General features: G+C 40.1%; 1 protein-coding gene across 1 annotated transcript in view; it reads right to left on the reverse strand.

Annotated features, from left to right (window-relative positions):
- Positions 1–8: 8 nt before the first annotated feature.
- syne2a (spectrin repeat containing, nuclear envelope 2a) overlaps positions 9–21763 on the reverse strand; it is an 87624-nt gene continuing 65869 nt past the window's right edge. The window contains exons 93-113 of the mRNA XM_080882802.1: positions 21422–21619; positions 19406–19513; positions 18026–18181; positions 15757–15915; positions 14918–15084; positions 10827–10989; positions 10322–10512; positions 9862–10012; positions 9046–9228; positions 8289–8426; positions 7874–8065; positions 7220–7496; positions 6205–6273; positions 4782–4915; positions 4522–4648; positions 2988–3190; positions 2710–2886; positions 1175–1303; positions 810–1001; positions 633–715; positions 9–562 (exon numbers count right to left, since the gene is read on the reverse strand). Of these exons, the coding sequence (XP_080738928.1) occupies positions 355–562; positions 633–715; positions 810–1001; positions 1175–1303; positions 2710–2886; positions 2988–3190; positions 4522–4648; positions 4782–4915; positions 6205–6273; positions 7220–7496; positions 7874–8065; positions 8289–8426; positions 9046–9228; positions 9862–10012; positions 10322–10512; positions 10827–10989; positions 14918–15084; positions 15757–15915; positions 18026–18181; positions 19406–19513; positions 21422–21619 (3405 nt within the window). The 3' untranslated portion in view covers positions 9–354. The remainder of the gene's footprint in view (positions 563–632; positions 716–809; positions 1002–1174; positions 1304–2709; positions 2887–2987; positions 3191–4521; positions 4649–4781; positions 4916–6204; positions 6274–7219; positions 7497–7873; positions 8066–8288; positions 8427–9045; positions 9229–9861; positions 10013–10321; positions 10513–10826; positions 10990–14917; positions 15085–15756; positions 15916–18025; positions 18182–19405; positions 19514–21421; positions 21620–21763) is intronic.

The following is a 21763-nucleotide window of genomic DNA, read 5'->3' on the forward strand; positions in this document are numbered from 1 at the left end:
TACGTAGCTTTTCTTTTTTTTAATGCTGTGATTTACGTGTTCTTACCTAATTAATAGGATAATTACTGTACCTCACTAGAAATAGATTCGGTGACTCGTCCCTCATCTGATGATAATCCTTGTGTTGGAGGATGGTCGGTGGTCTCCGAGTGGCAAAAGTGATTGATTTCCTGAATGATGTTAAAACCTGGGGGGTTTTTTTTGGCATGGTGAGTTTTTTCTTGATGGAAAGACAAAAGAGCTGCTGGCAAATCTTTACAGTTTTCAGTCTTCGGGAAACTGAACATGACAGCATGGTGACATACGTTCATCCGTTTCCTTTAGAAAGTTTCTATTATCGCATGAATATTACAATCAAGTGGGCGGTGGGCCGTTGGTGTAATGCAACATGGGGTAGAAGGACCGGGCGAAGTTATTGGTAAGGGTGCAGCTGGAGTCACTTTCCGACATTGGAATCAGGCAGGGCAGGAGCAGGAGGAGCAGCAGCAGGAGCTGAAGAGGGAAGGCGGCACGCAGGGCCCGGTAGAAGAAGGATCGAGGGGGAGACGATTCCCGCTTCTCTCTGCAAAACACATCATATTTAGTGCAAGAAGACATGAAATACAAACAACGTTATCTGCGCTGCTACTTACCTTTGAGTGGAGGAGCCTTTCTTTGAATTTCCAGCCTCCTGAGAAACACTTTGACACTGGGCGGCTGTAGCAGATTCACAGTCCTGAGGTAAATAAATCGTCTACGTTAATATGCTGTAAAAAAAACATTCATGACAGCTCTTGGATGTGCAGAAAGAAAATATTTTGAGCTTTTACCAGACGTTGCCGCAGGTTGCTGAGGTCGCCGTCCACCTGCTTCAGGAGCAGCTTCAGCTTGCTCCCCGTCACGTGGAGTTTCTCCCGGGCCTCGTTGCTCTCCTCTGTGCCGTCTTCAGGCTGGAGCTGAGACCACAGAGTCTGAAGGGAGGCCTGATGAGCCTGCCTGTCCTGCAGCTCCTTTTGCAGAGCCTGCAGACCACAACCAACAAAAATAGTAACTATTTCTAGCATCAAGCTGAATAAATGACTGGATAAAACTTTTTGACTTCACATGCTCAGTGTAAACACAGTGTCAGCAGCAGATCTGTGAGGACAGTACTTTTTTCAATTTGTTGGGTAACCAAACATGCCTCTCTGCTTACAGTGAGGGTGTTGCTGTGCTGTTGCAGCGCTGTGAGAGTCGTGTCTGGGTGGCCGATGTCCACTGCGTAGCGTCTGCTCTCTGCGTGAGCGAGCCACAGCAGCAAAGAGTGGAGGCTTTCATGAAAGTCCTGTATGGGAAAAAGTTAAAGGTCATTTGTTACAGTGAAGCAGTTCAGCTGAAACCTCAGCTCATGTCATTTTTGACATTTTAATTTCTACTTACATCAACTAGATTTTTTTCCCTTCCAAATTATGGTAGGAAAAAAACATTTTTGCCATCTGCTTTTCAAAAATAGTTTTCCTCTTTAACCTCCTAAGACCCGAACTCTTCCATGGCATGCATTTTTAATTTCTCTTTGATACTTGGGCTGATTGGGGCCCGATGAATGTAAAAACAAAGAATTACCAGATTTTTGTTTACCTCATTTTTGTTTTTAAGAAAAATAAGAGCAGTAGATAGAACAGTAGCAGTATAATGTCCTCGTAAGTGGATATCAGGCCCTTGTAGAGCAAAATTGAGTATTTTGGTCTAAACAACCCAAAATGTGATGTCCACATATGTGGACACCAGGTCCTAGGAGGTTAATACTTTGCACACTGTATGCTTTACATGCACCAACTTCACCAAGACCTCACCAGCCACTATATTAGGTACAACTTATTATTAACGCAAGAATCTAATGAGCCAATCACATGGCAGCAAGACAACCTGCTAAATTTCAAAGAGGGCATCAGAAAGGGGAAGAATGGTGATGTTGCATGGTTGTCGGTGCCAGACAGGCTGGTTTCTTGAGTCTTGAAACCTCAGTCTTGTTGCTGACCATGTTCACTTATTTATGCTTTCAGCAATAACCCAGCATGCCACAAAGCTCAGATTATCTCAGTCTGCTTTTGTGAACATGTCAATGAGTTAACTGTACAAAACTGACCTCCACAGTCACCAGATTTCAATCTAAGAGAGCACCTTTGGGATGTGAAGCCGACAAATCTACAGCAAATGTGTGAAGCCATCATGTCAATATGGAGCAAAACCTCTGAGGAATGTTTCCAGCACCTTGATGAATTTATGTCATGATGAATCAGGGCGGTTCTGGAGGCAAAAGAGGGTCCAACCCAGTGCTAACAAGCTGTAACTAATGAAGTGGCCAGTGACTTTATTTGCACCAGCATTTGCATGAAAGTCATTACACAATTATCACTGCATAATTCACAATAACACTTAATACTTAATTAAGATAATACTTAATCTTAATTAAGTATTATTTATTAAAATTGGGAAATAATAATGTTATCAATAAAATTCAAGTTGAAAATAGTTTTGTCACTTTTTTCTTGTCACTTGTCAAAGATTCTGCAACTTCACAAAAATCAGTTACTTGTGAAAGTTTGTTTGAACAGTGAACATTCATCAAAGTGTTAATACTGCTGTTATCCTTAAGTTTAGAAAGGTTTTAAGATGTGAATAAAATATTTTTCAAGTCTTAAAACAAGTCTCGAGTTTTTTTTAATAGTCTGTTGTGGTATTTCCTCTTACCTGGCACTGCATGAGCTTCTTCCTCAGGCTGAGGTCCCACTGCTGGAGGCCAGTACACGCTCTGCTCCAGTCTCTGTTCATACTCGTCAGTCTCTCCTGTGCTTCTGGAGCTTCCTCACTTCGCAGGTTGACTGACAGCATGATAGACTTGTAGTGAGTAAACACTTTCTGCATCTCCTGCAAAAAAAAAAAAAAAAGCAATCATCCATTTTTTTATTTTTGCTTTTTTTAATGATCAAAACAAATTCCTCTTTTTTATGTTTAGTATTAAATCTTACCTTTAGTTCTTTAGCTCTGGCCTCCATCTCCTCAATACAGGCTGCTGGGTCAGGCTCCTGAAGGCGGTCCAGCTCCGGGATCACATTTTTTAACCAGGAAGTAATGTTGTCGAGATCACACCTGAGCTGCTGAGGCTCCTCAGAGCTGTCACGCTCACTGCATCTGGACCGTGCCTTGAGCAACTCCCAGCGTTCAATCACACCTAAGAGTACACGAACATCTTTGAATGTAAACATATGCTGAAGATGCTCAAGCTCACAGAAATAAACAGCAGCAAAGGGGCCAGTTAACAGAGGAAACAGAGACCAAACTTGCATTGCTTTTTTCTGGATGCACGTCTGGGTTTAAAATGCTTTCACTGGCTAAACTGCTGCAATGTTTATAATTGTTTCCTGCCAAAGCTCTGCAGTCTAAGCTAATGTTCGTGCACTGATATTAAAGCACTAAACACCACTCAGTGACTCTTGTCCAACCCCTCCCTCTTTTTTTAAACTACTTTCAAGCATTTCTTCAAGTTAGAGACTTTATAAAAAAGATTGATGTAGCTGAAAAGGAAAGCTGATGTGGAAGTGCAAAAGAAGTACTATTTCTAATAGCCAGTAGGGGGCAACCTATTCAGTTTCAAAATGAAGCAATAGTATTCCGTGAGAAAATGAACCTTCTGCTCACTTGATTTATGCGCTAATGCTTCTGTGTTTGGTTTATGATGTCACTATTTTGGTCTTACTGAAGACAGTACCAAGCTTATTTATAAATTATGGACACCTCTGGATAAAATAGCAGAAGAAGCAGCATACAATACAGGGCATGGCTCTAGTCCAATTGCTTACTGATGCTGCGTCTACACAGAAAGTGATTGACAATGAAGTGATGACTCGACACCACAGAGCATTTAGTGATATTTGGCAACTTCAAGTGACTAGAAGCAGAAAAATACACGGCAAGTATTGAAGCGACAAGAAATGAGACCACAAGATACTGCTGACTCACTTAAGAAATGGTAGTAAACACACTGCTCAAAAAAATTTGAGTAACCCTTTTTAATGAGAAAATAGTATCAAGTCAATTAAACTTCTGTGATACTGATCAGTTTCCGCTGCTTCGGTGTTAATGAAATTACCCTCAGTTGCACTGAAGGGGCAACAATGAGGCAACCTTCAAAAACAGGAGTGGTTTTACAGCTGGAAGCCACTGACATTTTTCCTTCCTCAACTTTTCTGACTGTTTTTTCACTAGTTTTGCACTACTGGTAACATGAAGTGATACCTGGACCCTACACAGGTTACACAGGTAGCTTAACTCCTCCGGGATGGTACAACAATATGTAGTTAGCACAGCCCAGAATGAGCCCTCAGCCATCAAAGAGTGCTAATAATATTATTTAAAAAACAAAAAACAAAAACGCAAACCTGCTTTTGAAAACAGTGTGATGTCACGGTTACTATGGCCTACTATATCCATCATTTACATACAGTTTATAGTTTACCTGATGTTGCTGATTTTTGCAAAGCGTTCAGCATCTTTGAGGCTCACCTGACTGTTTGTCTGAGGCACTCAGTCCCATGAGACCGAACTCCTCCGGCTGCTCCACGTCATCCAGGATCAGCGACACTCTGTTGATGCTCTCTATGCTCCTGCTGCACTCAGACATGAGACTCAGCTGGAAACAAAACAAACACACTTTAAGTTATTACATCTGGAGGAGCACACGGTCTGCATATTTTGTCTCAAATGCATTCCCAAGAGTGAGCTATTATTAGTTTAACTACTAGAGAGAAGTTTTTGAAGCGTACATATCCCGGCTTTAGAGGGGTACTGGTCAGAGTGGGTGTGGCCTCAGTGTGTCCCTCTGTATCAGACTCAGTTTCTCTGTCTCCCAGTGCCTGCCATCTCGGAGAGTCTTGTACAGCCACCGACCTGCTTGATGCTGAGATGCAAAAATAATAAAAAATGAGTCTTTGTCAGTATTTTCCAGTAATGTTACATTTAGATATACTGTATTCTCAATATTATTATAATATTTTTTATTATCTTTTACCTATTTTGACATATTTTTCAGTGTTGGATGTTCACAGTTTTAGATGCTCATTTGCAAATATGCACACACAAAAATGCTCAGGTCTTTCTCAGACTTCTCTTTGGAATAAAAAAAGTGGAAACATGCTATTTTAATGGAACTGCAGAATAAAAAAAAGGGAGCTGGAAATAAGCATTAGGTCTCCTTTTAACTGCAGGACACCAGCTTTCTGCTAAGAAACCATTTGGTCTTAACTTTCCTTTGTGGGAGTTTTTGGATTGATTCACTGTAAGATCTGCATCTGGCATTTACTACTGTCTCTTTAGCTGATGTGTCTGGTGTGATCAAGCAAACATTCGAGGTTCAACTACAGTGAATCAGATGTATTCAGATCTACTAAATTAAGTACATCTGGAACGTAACTCGAGCAAAAACAAACAAATAACCCTGCAAACAACAAATCAAAGATCTGCATGGTGGTGTTTACTCAGTGCTTATTTCACATGTTTGAGCGGTAAAAAGAGGGATTACAGCACAAAGAGCCAAGTAGGCAAGGCCACAACTGGAAAACACCTGCATAGACTGGTAGGAATTGTTATTTATCAAAGGAAATTGATAAATAACAATAATGTTATGGATGACACAGCACAACATTTTCCTACCTCCTAGTGTTACATGCACTGTAAAGTTCTAGAAACTAGTGGAGGACAGTGAGGTGGGCAAATGTGAGTGTGTTGGAGAATTGCAATATAAAAAAAAGACAAAGATAAAAGAGGATGTTGGAAGAGGATGAAAGGATGAAATGAAAGAGGCTGAAATTAACACAACAAAGTTTGGACCGCTGAAAGTAAGATGTAAAAGAGAAAAAGGGAAGACATAAATTCAGATAACGATAAAAAATCTCCTGAAGAAAAAAATAAACCCATTAAAAGTGCAAAAAATATTAAGACCTCAAATAAATCAATCATAAGCAGACCAGGACTTTGAAGTGTAGAGACTTTGGGCATTTATATTACAAATATACAAGAAAAGGACACTCGAGGTGTTTTTTCCTTAAACCAGTAAAGTATCCAAGTGGAAGAGACAGCACAACAAGCATTTGGATGCCAAGTGATACATGAGCAGCAGGAAGCTATTCTCTGGAAATATTTCGGCATGAAGAGCAGAGCGGTGAGTGCTGAAGATGCTCTTGAGCCTACCCAGTGACGAGGCGAGCGGGGCCTCTGAGGCTTCGATAAATTCCTCCAGGGTCTCAGTCAACTCCACCTCTGCGAGGAGAGAGGGGTCAGACTAGAAATCTCTTTAAAACAAGACATCCTTTCTTCCAGAATCCAAACTAAAAACTGAAAAATGAGAGGAAAAGGCTCAAACTTGTCCAAGTCTTTTGGTCTTTTGGATTTCTTTCTTTGTCTGCTTGCCTCCTTTTTTGCAACATTGAACATTGGTCTGCTTTTTAGGGCTCCGATGGATGATGCTGTGGATCGTTTGTCTCCATGCTTATGACTGAGCTGTGGTTTATGAGTCAGTTGTTTTTTGGTAGTGAATAACATTCATTTTCAGCTGGTGTGAAAACTAAACAACCAAACAAAGAAAACTTTACATCTCAGCAACCTGACATTTTTATAATAATACTGATTACTGATTTTTAACTCACAGCCTAAACTACCGAGTTTGAACTGTCAAGGCAGAAATGTACATGTTTATCCTCTCTAATTTATTCAGGACATCTGCAGATTTTCCCTGTTTTTAAAAAATGTGCGCTGGGCTTTCGTCTTTGTCTTCATTGGCAGTTAGTCAAGCAAGTTTCACACAGTGACTCATCACAAAAACGATGCAAGTTAAATGCTGAGTTGCTCTCAGTCTCTAGAACTTGATTTGGCTCTTTGTGATTATGCAGAATGATAGCAGGAGTTACTTGTTAGTTGTATGTTTTGTACCTCTTATTAACTCCCTTTTTAACTTTTATTTTACAGGTCTGGGCTGACCCAGGATGTCTGTCAGCACGACTCTTTGGGGTTAAATTGTTAGAAATAACACTGTAACACTGTTATTTATCTACTACTTATTTATTTTGGTGCTTTGGTATAAATGGGGTTGTCTTTATCTGTGATCAGAGCAGCTGCCTCCCAGTGGCCAATATTGGAGCCTGTGGTGGGCCAGTTCTGCCCCCCGGGCCTTATGTTTGACACCCTTGGAGGCAGACTTTAAAGATACCTGACAGCGCACTGAAGTAAGCTCCCTCTTCCTCGTTCTCTTCCTCTTCCTCATCATCCTCATGTGATGATGACCCTCCTACGTCTACGGTGTGGTCCCACTCCAAAGCCAGTGAATCCGGTGTCTCCCGCCCTGAACGCACCAGGGGTGAGGACAGCAGGAGAGTGGGTGTGGCTGGAAGGCTTCCAAAGCTACGCCCAAGCCACGGTCGGCCAATCAGCTCCAAGCTTGATTCCAGGGAAAAGGTGGTAGAGGGGATCTCTGGTTCTTCTGTGATCTAGGACAGAGAAACCAAGCCAAGTGTGAATGATACATACCTGTCCTTACACTGGTAACACACACCAAGTCCTTGTTAGTTTTAGAACTGCCTCTCACATGTTATGCATAATTTGAAAAAATTGCATAGAATCAAGCAATAAACACGTGTGTATGGATCGGTGCCAAAAACTACGAACATATCTGGAAAATATTCTGCTGGATATTTAAAATAGGTTTAAAAACATGGAACAAAAAACTGCATGCATGTATAAAAGTCATACAAAGGAAAATCTATAAAATGATAAGGGATATTTTTTTATTTATAATATGTTAGACATTTTGTTATATCTGCTTGAATTAGACTGGAATCTGAAAAATGTGTGCGCCTAGGCTTACAGGGGGTTGGCTGAGGCGCTGATGGAAGCGGACCAGTCTCCTGAAAACTTCCTGGCAGTAGGAGTGCAGTTCCTCCAGCTCCTCCTCTATCTTCGCCGCATCCTGCGGTGAGCTCTTCTGGATCAGGCCCTCTCCAAACACAATCAGTCCATCAATGCGCTCAGTGTTCAGGGTGATCTCTTTCTGGAAACTCTGCAGGAAGACGAAGGGATAAATGAGTGGACAGAGATTGAGCCTTTAAACCCAAAGGAACAAAACGCAGCTTCTGATAATATCTGTAAAAGCATTCAACAAATAATTCTTTCCAAAATATTGCCATAGCTAAAGCCAAGACCTTAAGCATCTTAACATGCAATTCTTATAATCACTAGGAGACATGGTTTTGTGTGTGTACAGTACATGAGCTGTGCCTCACATTGAGCTGCCGTATCTTCTGATGGACATCGCTCTCTGAAAAGTGCTCAACGTTGGTGAGCTGCAGATCGAGGTTGGTCAGCCACACCAGCAAACTTTCCCTGGTCCCTTCAAATTCCTCCTTCTGACTGGTGAAATACTGTGAGAGAAGAAAGCAAAGCAGTTCATTACATCCTCTAGTGAAAGCTTGACATTAATGCCAACTTGTCAATTTAAAATAATAAGCCGGAGATTTACAGTAAAATGTGCAACACAAGACAATTTCAGCTTTTATAAAAACAACTGGAAACATTTGACTTTTAAAACGAGGAGAAATCACATGGCGTCAGAATTAAATGTATTTATGACATTTATTAAGAGAAACAGCCCGTTTCATAGATCAACACATTAGCAGGGGGCCTTTTTACAGCTTTACTGATTACACAATTATTATTTCAAACTGTTCTGAACAATGCTGCAACCGAGCAGTCGCGTTACTATAATTTCAGTAAGGACGCACAAACGAATTTGCCTATTAATTAAATGTCAAACAAAGAAAGTAACATTGCCTGCGTGCATCATGTTGTGATTTTGAAATTAGAATAAAACAAAAATACACTCAATGAGTCAGTGGCCTTTATGTGAATCTGACAAACACCAGCTCCATATTAGGACCAAAAATTTAACTAAAACTGAAAATGTACTCTGAAAACTGACTGAAATTAAAATAAATTGAAAAGAAATCTAAAATGAGATTTCAAAAATAAAAGTTTCTGTACCTTGAGCCTGCGGAGGATGGCGGCCACTCTTCGGTGCAGTGTATCCCACCGCCGGTTGCCTTCATGGACCATTGCTTTGAGCTGGCTGGCTCGGTCGGTGCGGTTTTCCCTGGCCAGCCGGCGGTACTGATTGTTGACCAGCTCCAGCTGGGTCAGTCGCTCATGAACCTGCCTTTGGAAACCCTGAAGAAGAGAGAGGAAGCATGGACAATTCAGTGTCTTTATTTCCTCAGTGTGAAGAATTGAAACATCCTCGATTTCTTTATTATATTTTTCTAAGAAAATGAAAAACATTTATCTAAGATTTATTGAAACGTGCAAACATCAATGGAAATACAATATATAGGGCAAAGACAGAGTTTATATTCTTTTAATGACCTTGAAATTCAATATTTGGGACCACCTTTACTTTTATATAGCCTGAACTATTCTTGCAGTGTCTCAAGGACAATCTATGACTGATAGGGTTCTATTATGTGTTCTATCCAAGTCTACTTTTACTGCATTGGCAGCTCATGCTCACGACGATTTGAACTGATACACTTAAAATTTGGATTCATCACTCCATCAAATGCGTTGCCACGGTTTTTCACTCCAGTTCTTGTGTAATTTGGCATACCTCAGCCTTTTCTCCTTGTCTACCTTCCTTAATAATAGCTTTTTGGTTAAAGACACAATTTAAAATTGGTACTTTGTTTTGCATAAACACAACACTGGTTCATCCCTTGAGTTGCAACGTCCGACTTCAAACTGATAAAGATTACTGATGATCAAACAGAAACAAATCTTCATCAAGCTAACCTCACAACAACTGACCTCAAACTTCTTGAGCTCCTCTTTGGCGACAGCAAAAAGGACATCAGCTGAGTTGGGGTTGGCAGCGGTTCGCTCAGCCATCTTGAGCCAATCCTCAAATCGGGAGTAGTCATTGAGAAACTTACACCAGAGTGTCCACGTCTCCTCAATCCTGCGAGCAGACATCGTGATGGAATATTTGTTTCTGTAATGTTCAGACTCTGCGTACGTCTAAAGCATTAACCTAAAACTTTTAATCAACATGAATTATTATTTAGAAAAGAATCTGTGTCGTGACATCAGTTGAACAGTAACATAAAGAAGACCCCGTGTTAAAAATCATGAGCTTCAAATCGACATTTGGGTCCAGTTTGTTTAATATTTTGTCATATTTCATTTATTATATTTGTGACAGTACAGAAAATTACAGTAACAGACATAGAAGTTTAAACATCAGTATGTTCTTTAGCTCCTACAGTACCTGAGCTTTCGATTCAGAGCCATAGCACAGATGGTCCTCCAGCGCTGGTCCAGGCTGCGGCTGGTCTCCTGCAAGGAGTCGCTCTCCGCCTCAGTGCCACCAGTAGCATCTTCATCCCGCAGCAACACATCGCACAGACTGAGCACGGATGCTACGCCCTCCGTGTGCTTCTCAATGTCCCTCTGCAGCTCCTGGACAGACATAAGGACAGGTATCACATTGGTCCATACTGTGCTACAAACCTCATTTATTAAACATCAGTCCACAGACAGAGGACAGTGAGGCACTGCATGTGACCACCTCTCCCCAAATTAAACAAAGGACAGATATGAATTATTAATCATAAACAGACAAAGAGTTGCAAGGAGTGAAAAAGAACCTTTAAAACAAACAAAAAAGAGAGAAAAAGGGTTTACAAAAAAAAGGGAAAAAATTAAAAATGTCAAATTGCTTGTTTGACATTAATAATAATAATAATAATGTCATAAGGTGTTGTGAAGTCCACCTGCTGCTCTGCCAGCCTCCTTTGGATCTCCTGTTCGTGACAGACGCTGTAGGTGATGGGTCTCGACAGCTCGGCCTCGATGCGAGAAAGCCATGAGCGGAGGTTACTCATGTTTTTATCCAACTGCTGGATCGTCACCAGAGTTTCCTTCAGCTTCTTCACCCTGAAAGGACACAACCACATCAATGTAAAAAAAAAAAAAGATAAAAAATCTCTTTGAACGCCTTCATTTGATATTAACAAATAACAATCTGGGGGTTTCAACCCTTATTAAGGTTTAAAATTAAGTGATGAAACTGCTGAACAATCACCTGAGTTTAAAAAACAAAAACCAATAGAAATAAAATTGAATAAAAAGATGGGAATACAAAAAAGTACAGAAGACCACAGAGAATAGTGAAAGAAAAAAAGGATATGAACGAGAAAATAAGGGTAAAGAAAACTAGTGAATGAGAGAAAGACGGAGAAAAAATGATATATAATACAATAAACCTTACAGTAAACAAACTAATTACAAAATTAAAAAAAAATGTGAATAATTAACCTCCTAGGACCTGGCGTATGTGGACATCACGTTTTGGGTTATTTAGACCAAAATACTCAATTTTGCTCTACAAGGGCCTGATATCCACTTACGAGGACATTATACTGCCACTGTTCTATCAAAATTTTAAACGAATATTCTCACATGTGGCTCTCATTTTTCTTAGAAACAAAAATTAGGTTAAAAAAAAAAAATCTGGTAATTCTTTGTTTTTACATTCATCGGGTCCCAATCAGCCCAAATATCAAAGAGAAATTAAAAATGCATGCCGTGGAAGAGTTCGGGTCTTAGAGGGTTAAAGTAATCAAAGTACTAAACTGATGATTGCTAACCCTTTAAAGCTAAGTGTATCATAGTTATTAAGAGTTTTTGAGACTTCTACATCATCAGGACTATTTTTCCCCAAAAATCTTAAATAAATTGCACAATACATTTTAGGAAATAAAATACATTTAAAAATGCCTGATGTAGCAAATATGATAGAAACTAAAATTCATATATGCACATTTATATTTATTTGTTTATTTATAAATTTCATCAGGAGTTTCAACATTCCCATTGCGAATTTCTAGACTTTTTCTGGCAATTATTTTATAGTCCTGCTTTTCAAGGGTTAAGCATTAACAGTGTAAAGAAGGAAGGAAGCAAAGAAGGAAGGAATGAAGAAGAAAAAGAAGGAGTTCACTAGCCTTCAACCTTCTCAGGTATCCTTACTAGAACTTCTAAAGTAACCATGGCAACTAACACCCGTATGAAAGAACACACCCACACACACACACCCACACACACACACACACACACACACACACACACACATAGAGCGCCACAGTGACTGGTGTCATAGCAACGTATGGAACAATAAAAGCTCTCTTCTGAGCATTAAAAGCCTGAAGTGTGCCCCATTTGGGAGTTTGAGTTAATTTACCCATTTGATCCTTCCTCCTCTGCTGACGAGGTCCAGCAGAGCCTGTCAAGGGTGAGAGTGGAGACGCTCTCCACCGAAATAATAAGCACTAAAAAACCAGCTGCAAGTGTGATTGTCTGCCTCAAGAATGTATGAAAGGGTCCCAACAGATAACGGAGAAGTGAGAATGTAAACGAGCGGCATATTTTGAAAACCTAGTTAAGAAAAAGTTGGGATGCTGTGTCAAACCCAAATTGTATTCACAACAGACCGTAGAAAACATCCTAAATATTGAAATAAAACATTTTAACATTTGAGGAGAGAATGTTATGGCAGCAACAGGCCTCAAAAAAGTTGGGAAGTGGCCAACAAAAGGCTGGAAATGTAAGTGGAGCCAAAAAGAAGAAGAAAAAACACCTGGAGGAAAATTTTGTTACTAATTAGTTAAATTGCTGACAGATCAGTAACACGATTAGGTAAAAAAAGAGCAGAGGTTCACTAAAATTATCAGGTTTGCAAATCAATGAATTCATTTTTATTTACATTTTACAAACTGTCTCTTTTTTAAAAAACAGTTTTTTTTAAGTATTTGGAAATACATCAAAGTAGTAGTAGAAATGAAAGTGACCTACAAATGGTTCATAGAAACCCATTGTAGGTGGTTGCTAGATAATATGATGTTGTCATTGGACATGGGTGAGGACCTTCATTAGTACTTCTATGCCAAGTTTGTTTGGTCAATTAATAAAGGAGTAAGAGGAATACATGGATATTATTGGGCCAACCAACGTAACGTTTAAGGCAAATATAAAATAACTTTATATTTTCTCTAGTTTATCTAAAGGTTAATGAATCAGTATGAGCAAGCCCTATAATCAAAATAATATTTTCAATGCTAAAATATAATTAGTCATGTCAAATTTACTGTTTTATTAAAAAGCACATTATTAAATAGACACACTTACTGAATGGATTAAAATGGAAAATTAAAAAGAAAAAGAAAAAACCCAAACTCAAACATTTTCCCAGCTTCAGTCAAAACATTAATGTATATTTTGATCGTTTATATGAGAAACTACTGTGGCTTAATACAGTCAGTATAAATTCTGTTCAGAAACACATTCTTCCACTTTGCAGATGCAACCAACTCGGTCCACTAACCAGTCTCTTTCTCCCATTCACTCCTTCTGCACCTCTGACAGGCTAACAAAGGCCAGCAGCTTCACGCCGAGGCCAAACAAAGAAACAAAACCCGGTCAGAGGCACTCGCTCAGGAAAAGGACACGAAGAGAATGGATAGAGAAAATGAAGCAGAAAGGAGCTGGAGGATAAGAGAGGATGCATGGCTATAAAGTACAGCTGACCACAGGAGGGCTCAAAGTTAGCCAGACACTGACCTCCAAAAGGCATCTACTGTTCTTACAGTACTTGTTTAATCCAGTATGATGTTTTTAGATAATTATTCCCTGAACTAAAGATTTAGCTACAAACACGACTATTTAAATCATGCCTACTAGCTATTGAAAATAAAACATAGATAAGGAGCATGAATGCTCCTCATTCGTGCAGAATTTTCACTTCTACAATTTACATACAGAAGTGTATAAAGAAACCTCATAGTTTCACACTTTATTTCTATTAGAAGCATCTAAATTAATTTAGGCTCCAGGACTTTGCTCGGTTAAGTTCACTAGCACACGTTGGCTGACTGTTCTGGGGTTAAAAAGTGCATGCCATGTTTCTAGCAGAGGCAGACAGTTAAAAAAACAGAGATAGTGTAGTTCATCTATTGGCAGACTACAGGATGGCAGAGAAACTCTTCTCCATCAAGAATTCTTGGCTCCCATCTTGTCTACATGTGGTCAAGCCAGCTTAAATCTGCTCACTGGGTCTTTTGAGAGGGCCTCAATTTGAAAATCAGCAATTAATACATACCGACATATGCCTCCCTCCCACCCACCCACCTTCAATAGTTATCCCAGTGACAGGCTACGGGGTGGGGGTGGGGTGGGGGGGTTCAGAGTGGACATATGCTCCCGTCTGAGGCTAGGCGCAGCCAATTTTTTTCATGATAGAGGTGGAGGGGCTAAACAGCAGTGCAAAAAGAGGAGTCTGTATCTCCTGCTCTTCCACAGGACTGTCCATCTGTTTTTAAGGGGTCAGGGGGGGCAGTAACAGTTTACAAACACAGAGGCTTAACCTCTGCAGTCTGAACATTGGAGGCCATGTATTCCTGACAGCTGCAGAGCATAGCTAACGCAGCAGCAGGTGGATGGATACCCAGAAGAGCTGCTGTTTAATTACAGCCTTTTTGGTCCTTAATTATGCCTTTTACTGCTGAGCAGGTTTGATGTGAAAAGTGCTCGGTGGGGGGATAATGATGTGAATTGCTGGTTCTGTACACAATAAACCTGAATCTTCTATAAACCATTGGCCACATGCACAAATACACACTTCATCTTTTATTCTTACCATAACTTTACCTTTAGTCTTTGAAAGGTGCTTCCTGAATGGGGAGCCACACTGTATATACACAATTTGCTTTCTTAAGTGCCTTTTGCAAAGTGTTTAACTGGCATAAATAAACACTTTTGTTAGCAGGTCACACCATGCAGCTTCTGTGGCGGCTGTGGTTGCTCTCACCTGGCTTCGATTTGGTGGAAGAGGTTGTGCCAGCGCTGGTTGACTTCCTGCAGCGACTCGTGGACCTGTGCCTGCTTGGCCTCGTCGCTGGCTAAGAGCAGCTGCTCTCCCAGCTGTTTCAGGTGGCTTTTATTCTCACTAAACAAGTTAATTTCCTCCATACAGTCCTGTAAGGAAACATGAAACGATGCTGATATATGAACATTATATCCTTTGTGAACATTTAGTCCTTAAAACAGCAAGTAACCTTGGAAAACCTGGAAACTATTCCAGTGGTTCTCAAACCACATCAAAACTCATGATTAACGATACAGGGCAATTAGCCAAATGTTGTCTGTTTTTTCTTCATCGGGAAAAAGTTCACACCTAATCAAGTTTTAGTGCAAAGCCATAAAATGGATGAGTTATAGTCATTCAACCTGCCCATTTCCATTCCCTTAAGCACTGGGTTTTTTACCAGAAAGTATTTTCTTTAGCTACTATCTTAATAAAAAGTACTGACAAGGGGCTCCAATTTTCTCCGGTCATCTACAAGCAAAAAAACACAACCTCTAAAATAACTGAAATCATACTTCATCTTGAGACAGGAAGGACAACTGTTGTGAAAAAACAAAAGGCCTATAGATCATCAATTCTAGGCCACCATCTGTTATAAACACAGCACATGTAGTTCATATATGGACTTAAAATAGAGCTTATATGAATGCCTTAGTTCATGAACTAGTTGTTGGAACACACACTTCCTCAAAGTAATGTCAAAATAATACCCATAAACAATCCCTTTGTTGATTGAGGTGATTATTGTCTGTGAAACTCTAGTGTTGGGCAACGCCTCGTACCTTCTTTAGTTTCTCCACCATTTCTTTGATGCTCAGCTCTCCCCGGTGGCACACTTTGTGCTCCATCTGAGTCAGCCAATCACAGAACTCCTTGTTTTTGTCATTGAAGATGGTCCACGCATTGAGACGATCTGCGATTTCCTGCTTGCGCGATGACACCTAAGAAGAGTCAAAGCAATAAAAGTGGTGTTTAAGCAGTGCTATAAGTTAAAGATTACAAGTGTGAACTACCTATTCTCAGATAATCACCATGCTATGTTTGCACATTGGGTATACTGCTACAATATATAAAGCCCCGCTAAAATAATTCACTCTAATAAATCTTCAGTGCTGGCAGTTACAAAGTGCTATGGTGCAGAGCACATCTACTGGTTCTCTAACTAAAACTTTCCAAGATCTTTTACAATGTTTTGTTACAATTAACAAGCAGATCATGGAGAGAAAAATCATCTATAGTTGTAAACGTGGTACTTTCGTTGGCAAATTTACTGTCGACTTGCAGGAAACAACAAAAAGAGTGGTGACGAACCTCTTTATGACTGTCAGTCCAGTCTGAAACAGGGTTAATTGTTTTGACTCCCCTTGGTATGCATCCAAGAAACAGTCTGACCCAAATATAGTGCACAAAAAAGCATTTGTGTGGTTGAACTTGGTGCAACTGGGTGTATAACTGATGAAATTTGTAGGGCACTTCAAAAGCCCCAAAGCATAAAAATGTGTGATTACATGGTATTAAAGATTAAAACGTGGCAAAAATGTTCTCTTGCTACAGTTAAATAGCATTTCATCAGTAATCAACTGAATTGAGAAAAATCCCCAGGAGAGTCTTGATATTTGATGAAATTAACAAGGTCCATTTACCTAATGACAGCTTAATACCATGAAAACACCCCATTTCATTGCTGCGGGGGGTGATAATCTTTTTGAAGCTAAAGGGCTTAGCATGCCCATGGGGCATGTTACATCAGCCATAGTTTATTGCTCAGTGACACTTTTATTTTAAAATGAGCCCCGCTTTGGTTTTAATGAACTGGCATCGGAATGGAGGAGAATTTAGGGTGCATTGTGAGCCGCGGTCACCCTGTGAGGACTTAGTGCTTCCCTGGAACAATAGATCCAGTCCCTTGAATCCCCCTTAGCCCAGCCGAGCCATCTGCTCATCAGACCCATTCCGGTGGCTTCCCCCACCTACCACCTGTTAACTATGCAGAGGAAACTGCAGTGGCTCAGATCCACGCCCCCCGGCCAAGTCAGGGATGAATACGGATTAAAAATGTTTGGTGTGATCTATCAGCTGAAACTAACAAAAATTCGTTTTAAGACTACTGTCTAGACTTTTCTATATCAAACTAACAAAAACGATTCAGTACAAAAATCACACACACCTAACTGTGAGTGAGTGGTCTTTACTGGAAGAAATCAGATGGCTTTCAGGCAATTACATGATGGTATTGTGCAAAGTTAAGGTTAACTACTTCAGTTTGCATACAGAAAACAAGAGTACTACACACACAATGCATTCCTGGCTGCTGTTGCTATAACCGTGAAACCCAGTAACTCCTGCCAAGACAGGGGCAGGTGGACTATAATTGGGGACTCTATTAGCATGAGCATAAATTAAACCATAATCCCTGACAAAAATGTATAGAGCTTGTCATAACTGTGTGTTTCTCAAGAAAAAGAGTGATTTTGTGCCTAAGCCGAAAGACTTAGTCGCAGGAATTTGAGCCTGTGTGTATACAGCGGAGCTACTTTCTGCAATAATGTAGTTACAGAATTAACCCCCTGTTGTTTTAGACAGCTTCATGTGACTGCTCGTGGTAGCCTGACTTTTTCAAGCTCTCACTTTAAAAAGACTTCTCTTTACTTGGCTGATACGAGCAGAACAAGCTCTGCTGGATACAATCTAAAAACAACCTGTGAGATTCACCAAACTACAGAGGAAATATTAACAAACAAGTCATTTGGCTTGCAGGGAGGCAAATTGCTGAAAAGGAGACAGATGCAGTTTTCCCTCCATGAACCTGCGCATGCTGGCTCTTTTCTCACACAAATGAGTGTAAGTGTCTGTGTGTGTTTGTGTGCGTGTCTCTGTGTGTGGTGTAAGGCTTTGTGCTGCTGGTCACCGCCAAAACACAGCTGGTAGCAACTTTTCCCTCCTTCTCTCCCCAACCTCTCTTTCTCTCTCTTACCTGTTTCATCTGCAGTCCCTAAGACACACAGTCCCCCCACTCTCTGTTTACATATAAACTTCTCTGTCAGTTCTCACCTTCATACACAGCTCTTCCCACTGACTGTGGAGTTGCTCCAGCTGCTTCTCCAGCAGAGCCGAGTCACTGGCCGTGACATACTGGGACAGGTCCGTCTTCATGTTGGCCAGTTCCTTCAATCCGATAGCCAAATGCTGCAGAGAGAGCTCAGTCTCCTGCATAACACACACAAGCATGCACACTTGAGCACCCGGTCAGATAGCCATGTACAAGTTGTGTGTGAACACGCTTCTCTCTTTTCGCTCTGACCGTCCAGATTAAAAGGATGTGGACGGGACAGGGGGAGGGTAGGAGGGGTAGAAAGGGGGAGGGGAGTGAAAGCATGGGGATATTAAATAAAGGAGGGGTGGGGGTAAACTCAGGGGTTCTCTGGTGGGATGGGGGTAGCTACTGATGAAATTGAAGTGTTCAGAAACTGGCTAGTTTTCAGACCAGTCCAGAAAACTGCAAATGATTTATTGGGATTTAAATGATAGGTTACTGTCATATAGGTGCCAATGGCATACATAGAGAGATGTCAAATGTTCAGTGTCACAGCAATGACAAAACAGTTTCTGTTCTTCTGTTCCTTTTTAGTAAGTATATTATTTCAGTAAATTACACAATGTCCACTGCTGGCAACCCTCAGTACCTGTTTTTCTGCAGCATGTGGATCTGATTCTGAGAATTAATTTGCAGAGAACGAGGTCCTACTCTGTTAAGACAAAGAGTTTTTCAAAGACTGTTTCCGAAGCAGAGAAGGTGACTGTCCTTGGCGAAAGAAGCCGCAGTACTAAAATGTGAAAACCCTATTATCAGGAATGCAAGTGAAACCCTTGATAGTCCTTGATATATTAAAGCACAAATTTAAATGTATTTTCATGCATTAAAATCTAAATTGAATCTAAACAGAGTTAATCTTCTCTGCACTGACAGAACCAAAGGCCATATTTCTACATATTTGATCTTGATACACTTGTAAATTACAGACTGTGTGTTTTCTAGATAATTTAATGCTTTGGAAAAGTAGCAAACATGCGCATGTATTATATATGGAGTTGCATTACTGTTGAAACTTTGTGCAGGCTGATTGCAATAAAACTATAATAAAGCTTAAAAGCTCTTTAACTGCTTTGATGAATAGAGGTAGATTTCATATGCACAACTGAGTACAAAGGGTTCTATTATGTCTGGAAATCATACAGCATAGCAGCTCATTTTATTATCAAAAATTGCCTTCATTTCTTAAACAGTATGTTATGAAATGTATTTTCACTCCACTGTTAGAAAAGTGGAGCTCTGAAATACCCGCAGCAGTTTTCTACAATTTATATCCCTCTACTTTTCATACATTCACAAACACATGAAAACACATCCTTTACAATATTATATTAAATCACCTGGATAAGAGCGGAGTCCTCCGGTCTTTCACACGTCTGTTGTTTCATCTTTAACTCGTGCATTTCAGACACGATGTTGCTGATTCCATCCTGACACCGAGACCACATCTAGACAAGCAGCGTGACACAGAGCGGTCAGAGATCTCTGGAGTGTGCTTGAAAACACATCAATAAAATGCCTCAGAGAAGACAGGGACAGCTTTAACATGTTAAATTATCAGACACCAAATGTGCCTTCCAAAAATAAATTTAATGAACCTCATAAAAGGAAAAAACTCAGAATGTCATCAGTGTTCTTAGTTTTTTAACAGTCAAGCTTTCAGATGCTGTGATAAATCCTGAGTGAAAATTTTTTTTTTAAATGTTACAAAACCATAGCTCTTTGGGTCCTTAAAAATGTAATATATTATTCTGTATGATGTCTGCAGTAGTCAATTCTGTTTTTCTATCAATCTATGTGTGATCTGACCTTTAAAACGCTGTTCAGAGGGATTTCCCTTGTCCGGGTTGGATCCTGTTGAGCTTAAAGGGGTTAACACAACTTTGCCTGACCTCTCTCTGGTCACGAAACCAGTCAGATGTCATAATTAACACAGCTCACCCAACACAAATGTTAGGGTCTGAATATTCTAATCGTCAGAGAGCAAGCACGCTTAGCAGGACTTGACGAAAAATAATGAAAGGGTGTGCTCATGTATCTGTATTTTTAAAGGTATTACTTGTAATATAAGATTAGGGTGGTATTTTGTTCGATGTCTGGTCTGTCTAGGTCTTACAGTAAAGCACTGAAGGAATGAAAGGGGCAGACACTGGCAACCAGCTGTCTCTGGATGTGGATCATGGAGAGATTTGAGTCGCTCTTTGATCCCTCTTGGCAGGAGCTCAGTGCCAGGGCAACACACCAGCCTGAGTGTGTGTGCGTGTGTGTATGTATGGGTTGGTTGGGATCAGGTCCTAGATATGGGTCATGCAAAGCAGACACCTCCTACTCCTTTGTTAGTGCACAGACACACTCTTTTTCTTGATTTTCCTGAAGGTGCAGTTTTCTAAATACTCAAAACATATCAGGCAGTGATATAAATGCAGTTTTAAGGTAAAACCTAATATGCTGTCTCTTGATTAAGCTGGAGAGTGGATGGTAAATGTTTATCTTGCCTTTTATATGTGTAGATTTTCTTTCTCACCTACATCTTTCCATGTTATGCAAAATATTTCCTTTGGTGTTGGAGCCTTGATACAACAGTTGAGGCAATACTTGTTCTATTTTAGAGAGCTACAAGTGTATGTTAGGAGTGTGGTAATAAAACGCACTCATTTTTGTTGTTTGTTATTTATTTTTTTAAATTTTACTTCCTGATACTTTCATTTGATCCTTTGGGTTAGGCTTGATTAGTTTAAATCAAATACAGCAGTTCATGCTGTATTAACATGTTGGGTATGATGTGTTGGGTGCCACAATCCAGTATATCAAGCTCAGCCACCAAAGGACACCTTGTGCATAAAACTGGCGAATGTCTTTGACAGAACAGCGAGAAATGATCCAAGTGAATGAGAACGACTTGCTCTGTCAGCGGCTATAAATCTGTGGGTTGGGCCCTCCTGGTGAGGCTATGGAGTAAAACTAAGCTGAATGAATATGATTCATGCAGTGAAAACCAATGGGAAGGAGTTTGCTGTGCTGACCTTTATTTCACCAAAGTTCAACTTATTCTTTATTGTTAATGATTGATAAAAACCTTTCACGCGGGTGGGCTTTTTTTTGTTAAAAGTGACACATGAATCTGTCTCCTGCAGTTCCCTGATGGTAGTGAATTCCCAGGAAATTATGGCAAATTGACCTCTATGTTTTCTGAATTTTCAGCTTTGGGTTTCTTGGGTCTTTCTGAACTGTATAAAGTCTTTTGACTATTAATCAAAACAGTGAGATTCGGATATGGATTTTACTCGTACACTTTTAAATAACTGATGATTCAGATATAGCATAAAAATGCTAAAAATTAAACACAGGCATGTTACCTCAACAGTGGTGTAAAGCATGTCTCTTCTTTCCCTCAGTAGTGATGTGGTTCGTTGCCAGGCTTCATCTATGGCCTGAAACTCTGACTGCAGTCGACTGTAACACTCTGAGTCCTTCATTGTTTCACACAGATGTTTTCCAGCCTTCAGTGTCTGGGTGTACACAGTGGAGTGCTGATCCAGAGACTCTGTGATACACTTTGAAAAAATGTGGGGAGAAATAGTCTTTAGGGTGAAACTTTTGAGTAAAAACATTAAAAACCTAAAACGTTAAGTTAATATAACTGATCTCCCTTTCAAAGCCCTCTTCTCATGCATCTCTGGGACTTCAGCTGCTCTAGA

This window comes from Rhamphochromis sp. 'chilingali' (genome assembly GCF_963969265.1).
Source record: "Rhamphochromis sp. 'chilingali' genome assembly, chromosome: 5".
NCBI lineage: Eukaryota > Metazoa > Chordata > Actinopteri > Cichliformes > Cichlidae > Rhamphochromis > Rhamphochromis sp. 'chilingali'.